Below are 9425 nucleotides of genomic sequence, written 5' to 3' on the forward strand. Positions count from 1 at the left end.
TGTACGAGAACCAGGTCCCTTTTCCTGCTCTCCGGTGCCTTTCCTTATTGCTTTGGCAGGTGGTGCTCATGTAAGTGCCACTAGTTCTAGCCAGCTTTAAAATCAGGCTCATATGACTGCTGTTACAGTATTCGTTTTTACTGATCTACGTTGAAATTCTGTAGTGTCATAAAGAATCTGTGGCAATCGGTGTCATTTAGGTAATGACCACCAGCCTCCTTCAGCAACCTAAACATACTGACTGTTGGAAATATAATAGGCACTAATATCAGCAATGCACTTTTGGTTGGAAAGCGGTAATTATTACAATCCCTGTAGACACCCATGATGCTCAATTCTGGCAATAAAACCACATGAGTTAAACTGATGTAGATCTCATGGTGCTTTCTGGTCAAAGCAACTGAGTTGCTTCAGCAGGTGATAAATCATTTTGGAAACTTAGTGTAACATTTGCTGCAGTTCTCCTTCCATAGCATATCAACCTCTTAAACCTTTCCTACAAATCAATATTAACAGCTGTATAAGTTGCACACATGTTGAGAAGGCATTACCCACTGACAGATTTGTATTTGTTTTTGCCCCAGGAAATGCTTATAAGGTCTTTAAAAATGAAAAATTATTTCTTTTTCCAATTGAAATTGCTCTATATCAGTAAATTATGCATTACTTTTTTGGAGTGCTGTAGAATTCGAGACAATTACGTGTTTTATATGTAGAATGAGGTTTCCTAGGAAGCTCATGAAATATTTCTTACAAGAAATGTTTGGTGCAGACCCATTATTGGCCTAAAATATATTGAAATTTTTGCAAAAGTGTTAGAGATTCTTGGAGTACCTCATATTGCTCCAAACTGTGTTGGAGTCATGCAGTCTGTGGATTTAAAGACAGATCCTATTCCCATATATGCCACTGGAAACCTTGTCCCCTTATCCTTTATCTTCATCCTTGGAGAGATGATGTTGACCCTGGCTGGTAGAGTGGAAGGATATGAAGTTTGTCTGCTTAGTATATGTGTTTGACTGTATCTGTTCAGTGTCCTCTTCAGAGGGATCCTGCTGCCACCAAAGTGGGTACAGGGTCAGAGTTACAGCGGGTGATTGAGGATAAATGAATTGGGGTTGTGAGAATGATGAGCAGGTGTTGTAGAAGTAGAATCAAGTCTTCTTTCCAAAACATTCCTGTTGTGATTGTTCTTGTTATTTAGAAATTATCAAGGACGCAATTAAGAATTAGGGATACTTAAGAATACGTAAGCAGGTAACTCTTCAGGTGTCTATGGAAGTGTGTGGCTTTGGGGGTACCTGCTGGGATTTTGTCTCCATTTCATGTTGAAGTTTGCGACAGGGCTTGCCTGACAGCCTTAACTTGCACTTAACTCTCCTGTAGAGGTCTCAGCCCAGAAGTTATTTTGTGAAGTTATTTTGAGTGCTGGTGCAAATGGATGGTGATAGGCCTCGACATTAGAGGTGGCTCAAGTTACAGCTTTGTTGGTTAGTGCCTTCTGAATGCCTCCTAATCCCACAAAGTAATTGAAAACTGCTGGTATTTAGCACCATGTGGTGGATTGACCCTGGTTGGATGCCAGGTGCCCACCAAAGCTGCTCTATCACTCCCCCTCCTTAGCTGGACAGGGGAGACAAAATGCAATGAAAGACTTGTGGGTCAAAATAAGGACAGGGAGAGATCACTCAGCAATTACCATCAGGGCAAAACAGACTTGACTCGGGGGAAATTAGTTTAACTTATTACCAATCAAATCAGAGTGTGGTAATGAGAAATAAAAACTAAATCTTAAAACACCTTCCCCTCATGCCTCCCTTCTTCCAAGGCTCAACTTCACTCTCAATTTCTCTACCTCTTCCCCTGCAGCAGCGCAGGGGGATGGGAGATGGAGATTGTTGTCATTTCATCACATGTTTTTCCTGCTGCTCCTTCCTCCTCAGCGGGAGGACTCCTCACACTCTTCCCCTGCTCCAGCTTGGGATCCCTCCCACGGGAGACAGTCCTCTGTGAATTTCTCAAACCTGAGTCCTTCCCCTGGGTTACAGTTCTTCACAAACAGGTCTGGCATGGATCCCTTCCACAGGGTGCAGTCCTTCAGGAACAGACTGCTCCAGTGTGGGTCCCCCATGGGGTCACAAGTCCTGCCAGCAAACCTGCTCCAGCATGGGCTCCTCTCTCCATGGGGCCACAGGTCCTGCTGGGAGCTTGCTCCAGCATGGGCTCTCCATGGGGTCACAGCCTCCTTCGGGCATCCACCTGCTCTGGTGTGGGGTCCTGCACAGGCTACAGGTGGATATCTGCTCCACTGTGGACCTCCATGGGCTGCAGGTGGACAGCCTGCCTTACCATGGTCTTCACCATGGGCTGCAGTGGAATCTCTGCTCTGGTGCCTGGAGCACCTCCTCCCCCTCCTTCTTCACTGACCTTGGTGTCTACAGAGTTGTTCCTCTCACATATTCCCACTCCTCTCTCCAGCTGCAATTGCCCAGTTGTTTGGGTTTCCCCCCCCGCCTTCTTCAATATGTTACCCCAGAGGCACTACCACAGTTGCTGATGGGCTTGGGCTTGGCCAGCAGTGGATCTGTCTTGGAGCTGGCTGGCATTGGCTCTATCGGACATAGGGGGAGCTTCTAGCAGCTTCTCACAGAAGCCACCCCCATAGCTGCCCCCCTCCCCCCCCTAAAAAAAAAACCCAAACCGAAACCCAAAACCCCCCCTTGCCGCTGCAAACCCAATACACAGCTTAAAGCACTGGTAGCAGTTCTGGAGGGAACTGTTTGCTTTGGAAAGAGGTAATACAATGGGAGGGATCTTATATAGCCTTGCTTGGCTTTAACTGGAGGAGCATGAGATTTCCAGACTCATTTGCCAGTTATCAGTATTGGGTTGAAATTACTATCTCATTACCATTACAAGGTAATGAATACCATTGTAGCCCACCAAAGAAAAATTAATCCAGGCAAAATATTTTTGTAAGGAGAGAATAGAAAACTGATGCTCAGACATCTACTTTGGGAGAGGAATGGCTGTTACTCCTATCCATGAACCAAGTGGAACATACTTTGCCAAGGCAGTAACTCAATTAGCAGCCTGAGGGTATTTTACTAAAAGGAAAAGATCAAGAAAAGCATTTCTTCTTAAGTATCCTGAGAACCTAGATCTTTCTTTAATTTACTGCAGTACATTCTGCAGTCTGTTAGCCTCTTGGAGTCTGAGGAACGCTTGTCTTTTGTATTTTAGGTCTCCAGCGTCGTAGACTGATTCCTGCTCCGTTGCCAGATGCTGCCTCCCTAGGAAGAAAACCCAGCGTTACTGGCCAATGGGTTGATCTACCACCTTTGCCAGGCACTTTAAAAGAGCCATTTGAAATTAAAGTTTATGAGATTGATGATGTGGAACGATTACAGCGACACAGACAAGAGGAAACTGAGGTCAGCACATATTTTACAACAACTGTAGACAACTTAAATTACAGTATACAGGCAGAATCCTTGCTTGAATGCTGGAGTGGTGTTCAGAAAATTGATTGCAATTAAAGCACTATAATTATTAATTTTACAATTCATATGTTGGGGTACCCTTAACACAGAAAATGAAAATGATTCCTGTCTAAAATTAATTGTGTCTAACATGACTGATGGTGTAAATGGAAGTTACCGATGAACACATTATGAGAAGACTTTATAATCTTAGACTGGCTGATGAAACATTACAGCATCCTTCAACTATAGGGTCATTAACTCTTTATGTAAATGACAGGATTCTATTAAATCAGGGATACACTGAGTTTAATTTACTTGTAATTGGAACACCAGCTAATTCTATTTTGGAGACCAGAATTCTATATTCTTCTGATGCCTTTTTCCCATTTCTTTCATAATAGCCTTTCCAGGATGTTGAGAAGGTAGGAATGCTTTTAAGAAAATAAGAATTCATATGTCTTAGGATTAAATATAACTCTTATATTAGGCTGTGTTTATCATTTGCACCGCTGGGAAAAAAAATCCTCTACAAACAGGAGTAATTTCAGAATGTATTAGAGATGTTTGCTAATTCAGAGAAGTGCAACAAATGCTTGAATGATCTAGCATGCTGTTCCTCTAGATTAGAATCCATTAATGTAAACTTCAAATAAAAAAAACCCCAAAAAACAATAAAAAAGCCCACCAACCCCACAACCAAACAAAACAACCCACCTGCTAACTCTTCCAAGTAATTAGCTGGGAGCAATTTGTGTCAAACTGTTGGAGGTCAGCTCATAGCAGGCAAATTCATGAAATGGCCTTTCTGTGTCTTAAAAGGGTCTGATGTATTTCCATACCAAACTGAAGATACTGGAAAGGCGCCAGCAGCGAATCAGAGAAGTAAAGGCAAAGCATGAATTTTTGAAGGAAGAGTTGGAAGAGACAAAGTGCAGGTTGATGATGGATCCAAATAAGTGGAAAGAAGACTGTAAGTATTTTGCAAAAACAACAGTGTGATCAGGATATAACAAATTTTCAGCATGTGAGCTGTGCCACTGAAAAAGTTAAGCACTTGCTACGATATTTTGTTGAATTGAGCCCTAAAATACTCTGTGGCTCCATTCGTATTTCTGTGATACAGGATTTGTTCAGTGCCGAGTAGAACTGGAAATGAACAAAAAACCCCCTCCAAACCAACCAGAAGAGAACGTCAAAACAATGCAGTGACTCACTGTGATGCTTGTTAAGATTAAATACTTATATAACCTCTTATCATCCTTCTTTCCAAAGAAAGAAAAAAATGTTTTGCATCTGCTGGACAAAGTGACAAAGATTCTTAGTTCAAGAGAAATAAAATTTTACTCTACATTATTGGCTCCCTTGTGATAGAATAATGTTTTTGCCATGAGCTGTTTCTCTCACTCACTAATTTTTTGTCTGACAGTTGAAGTGGATCCTGATCTCGATAAGGAGTCGCAGGAGTACCTGGAGGCACTGGAACAAGTGACAGAGGAACTGGAACAGTGTGTTAATCTGTGCAAGTCACATATCATGATAGTGACGTGTTTTGATATTGGAATAACAGATGCACAAGATGGAGTAAAGGAAGTGGAGGTTTGAAGAGAGGTTTTTCAAGGGACTGAGGGAAGTGAAGCTGGATCGTACGACATGAAGAAGTAAAGAGATTAAGTAGCTGGGAAGTGAAGGAGGAAAGGTGAAGACTAAAAAGCAACAATGAATGTTGTAAGAGGAAGAAACAGCTGAGGGATGGGAATGTTCATAAATCTTTTGGTGCCTCAACGTGACTTGAACTGTACAAAGATAAAAGTAGGATCAAGTATTGCTTCCACCAGAGGGAAGTGAAGAAATTTAGTACAAACCAAGATGTTAATTAACAAACAAATAAACAAACATACAATGGAAGTGCCTTTAAAGTTCATTTGATTTTCATTTTTGTATTTGGTGCTAGAATTAAAGCCAGCAAACCTAAGCAGACCACAAAATGTATTCCTACGAAATATTTTATACTGTATAGTGTATTTATGACTATATGTAAAAAAACAAACAATGTTGTAGCAAAAGCAATAAGTAAATTATGTTTTCATACCTGAACTTGCCTTCTTGTTTCATAGAAAAGCTGTTTTATGTAGCAGAATTAAAATTGTATTATAATTGTTTTCTTGGTTAGGGTTCAAGATATTTTTATGAACATTTATCTATTGAAAAGGTGTATTATGGCATTTTGAGATGATTGTTTTACCTTCAGGTTTTGTATTATTGCTTTTTTCAGATCAAAATAAATGTTTGTTTTCCATTTTATAGATACATATATAGATATATATTAACTGCTTACCTACTTCCTTGGTTACTAACCTCACTTATCACAGACCTGGTCTTTTTTGGAGTCGTAAACTTAATGTGAGGAGGTCTACAAAGGGCACTGTGGTTTGTTTTGGGTTTCTTTTTTCCTCTCTGACTGCAGGAATTGAGAATTATGTTTATTACCAAAACCATAAAACAAGCAAAAAAAAAAGGAACAAAAAGTTTTTGTAAATGTTAAGTTAGGTCCATATTTTTATATAGTTTTGACTATAAATATAGCATTTGCATTTTGAACTTTTAAGACAAATAGTATATCTTTTTACAGTTTTTCTAAGGAAGGCAAACCCTCAGGATCAAATTTATACATGCTGCATGAGATTTGTGCTTTTTTGAAGGAGGCCACTTAAGTGTGGAAACTATTGATAAATTGTTGCCAAACAAATACTTTTGAAAAGGTTTAATAGTGTACGTAATACCACATTTCATAATGAATCATATTTTCTAATCATCTTCCTTTTTATGGTTTTTTCAAATCCTTTGTACAAATATGTATTATAACAGCTTGCTTCAGTTTTTATCTGTGAATAAAAGATACATCTATTGTTACGATCGCTTCTTGCTGTGTACATGATTTTAGCATTTGGAAGAGAGCGGATGGCCTGTGGTACACTGTATTAAATGTCATATATTATCTCTTTGCCCAAGAGAGATAACTGGGAACAGAGTTTTGACATTAGTCATCATAAACCAATCGGGAAAGAGAGACAAAACACCAAAGGGTAAAATAAATAGCAATGGTAATACTTATATTCTCTTAGCACTTCATAGTTTACAGAACAAAGACCTGCGGCTCACATACTTGTTATCCCTGATGAGACAAAGCAATTAAAAATGGGTCTAAAAACACAAGAAAACTTTAGGAACTGGAGTCATGCCCTGGGCCATGTAGGTCCATCATAACAAATGACTACGTTCATTTCTCTCTGTCATTGCTGCGTTTGCTCTCTGGTTAGACAGTAGCTGTGCCTCGTCCTCGTCTCCCACTCATGCTGGTTGGAGTAACTCCAGGCAGATTTAATGTAAAGCTAGTGCTTCCTAATGTTGCCATCTCAAGTATTTTCCAGCTATTTGGCCAAACAGACTGTAATGTGTGAAATTTTCCCCTCCCTCTTTTTGTCTCCTTATGCAGCCCTAATGGCATGGCATCCAAGCACCAAGTGCTCTTTCCCTCACAGGGGGCCTGTGAGAGAGGGGGTAAATGCTTTCCTCCTCATTCTGCAGCCGGAAAAGTGGGAGAGTGAGAGCAGGAGTTTGAGGCTTAAATATCTTTGTGACTTTGCATAGGTTACAAAGGATGCCCCGCTTTTACCTACCTCTGTGATTAATCCCTGGAAAAGCGTGCACCATGTTTGCTTACTGACATTTGGCACTGCCTTTGGTTGTATGTGGGGGAATGTGGCATCTATGATTTCTAGAGGATCTCCTTGCTGATATCCTCAAATACCAGATATATTTATTAAGTTGTAAATTCCTGCTATATTTACTTTCTGTATGTGTGCAGAAAGTCACAGTTCTTCCAAAGATGGAATCAAACCCATGTAGTAATTCAATACGCTGTATTTTTTTTTCAGAGCAAGGATCAGATAAATAAATACAATCAAAATAAAAAAGGCAGCAGCATGCTGAGGGATAAGTGTCTCTTAGCAGAGGGGAAAACCTCCAAACAAGAGGGCCAAAGGAGAATATATTCATGGGGAGCTCCACGCTGTGGTGTTAGGTTTTATGCTGGTGCCATTATATTGTCCTCTGGAGATGCACATCTTAATGGTGCTGCTGCAAGTAGGTTGACCTGTGGAAGCCTCTGAGCCCTGGTCACAGCAGGGCTGGGCTCACATTTTTATTTTCAAGGTAGCCTGAAACCCTCTCTTGAATGGACACGGAGGTTTTGTTTCTTTTATTTGCCAGCTACTTCATCCTCTCCTCAGAGGTCTTTATTGTTTCTCCCCAATTCGGGCAATATTGTAATCCTCTGAAATAAAAATCAAGCCACTAATCATCCATCCCAATTTTTATAAACCCGACAATTTGTTTAACTAGTCCTCTTTACAGCGTTTGCTGATCAGGCCTGCATCCTTTGATATTTTCTCCTTAATTTCGAACTGTGGTTATGTTTCTCACAAACTATCAAAAGAGACATTTCAGGGCTGCTTAGTTCCATGTAAACATGGCAATAGCATGCATATTAAATACATTTAGCCTCTGGCTCGGTGACACAAAACAAGCCTGAGATGCAAAATAAGGTGAGGCACTGATGGATGAAATAGCAGACTTTTCCCTGTGCAAATGCTGTTCTTTATAGGTAGTTTTGGGTAGTAAATTATCATTCATATCTCAAGACCCCAAAGCCTGTACTATTCCTTTCTTTTTGGTTACTTTTGCTGTTCTGTCTGGTTAAAATTTATACAATTATTTGCTTAGTTTTTGATTCGAGCCTATTCTGCAAAAGGCTTAATTATATAAGGTTACAAATGATAATTGCAAAATTAAGCTGGATGCTTTATTTCATTAATTTTCTATCGAGATTTAATGATTTCAAATAGCCATTAAATTGCATACTTCAAGAAGTGGTGGTGTTGAGTTTGCTACGGTGTCAAATAAAACCCTAGAAACACACCGGAGCTGGAGAACTGCCCGAGTTAGCTTTGGCAGGGCTAATTCACACTAGGACTCTCTCTGCCTTGGTTGCAGACCTTTCCATTAAATCCCTCACCTCCTCCTTGCTGGGCCAACCCTTTCTAAGTCCCTTGATGGCCCAGTTTACCAAGCAGCTCACATCACATTTATTTCCTGGCAATGTGAAAAAATATATTGACAGCTGCTGTTTTTCTTAAACCAATGCAATGGTGACTCTAGATGAAGCCTAAAGATTAAATTTCAGGAACTGGGATGTAAATTCCCCCTTCCTCAAACCCCACCTCTCACTGTGTTTCACTAACCAGGAGACCAGAGGTGAGCTTGCCTGTGTGTGAGGGGCAGGGAGATGTCCTCACAGCCTCGGTCACACAGTCAGGCATCTTTCAGGAAGAGATGAAGTATGGACTGGAACAGAAATCAAGTGAGAAAGCAGAGGACTCTTATCTGGTGACCAGGGGCTCAGGAAAGCGAGGAGAGCCTTGCATTCTGGGCATGGCCTCCAAGCTTACTTTTGCATTGTCCAGTGCAATCAATGGTCATGGTCCAATATAGAAAACTACTCCTGGGAGGTGGGATTTCAACTCACTTGTCAGAATTTACAAGTTGAATGGATGAGTTGAAGGAGTCAGTAGCCACTCCTGTAAGCTGTGCTCTTGCTAACCATTTACTAAGTGGTGCAGCTACAGGGACATTGCCGCATTGCTAGAAGTGTTTGGAAATGCAGTTATTACAAACATAGATTCCCTATAGAGAAATCAGATGGTGTGTAGGCAAAAACTCATTGAATGCATGTGTAAAACCTTTTTCCTTGCAGGGCTTCTGGTCTAACCAGTTCCAGCTAAGGCATTTCTAGGACATTCTAACTGCAGTACTGAAACATCAGTACTAAAAGAGAATGTAATAGAAATATGAGATTATTTGTTCTTTTCTCAGCATGCAGAA

At 40.5% G+C, this 9425-nt stretch overlaps 1 protein-coding gene across 2 annotated transcripts in view; it reads left to right on the forward strand.

Annotated features, from left to right (window-relative positions):
* The window catches only part of KIF26A (kinesin family member 26A), a 103966-nt gene extending 97571 nt beyond the window's left edge, over nucleotides 1–6395 (forward strand). For both annotated transcript variants that reach the window (XM_054200314.1, XM_054200315.1), the window contains exons 13-15: nucleotides 3244–3434; nucleotides 4305–4455; nucleotides 4912–6395. In XM_054200314.1, the coding sequence (XP_054056289.1) occupies nucleotides 3244–3434; nucleotides 4305–4455; nucleotides 4912–5087 (518 nt within the window). In that variant the 3' untranslated portion in view covers nucleotides 5088–6395. The remainder of the gene's footprint in view (nucleotides 1–3243; nucleotides 3435–4304; nucleotides 4456–4911) is intronic.
* The last annotated feature ends 3030 nt before the right edge of the window (nucleotides 6396–9425 follow it).

The sequence above is a fragment of the Rissa tridactyla genome, chromosome 4 (genome assembly GCF_028500815.1).
Source record: "Rissa tridactyla isolate bRisTri1 chromosome 4, bRisTri1.patW.cur.20221130, whole genome shotgun sequence".
Taxonomy (NCBI): Eukaryota; Metazoa; Chordata; class Aves; order Charadriiformes; family Laridae; genus Rissa; species Rissa tridactyla.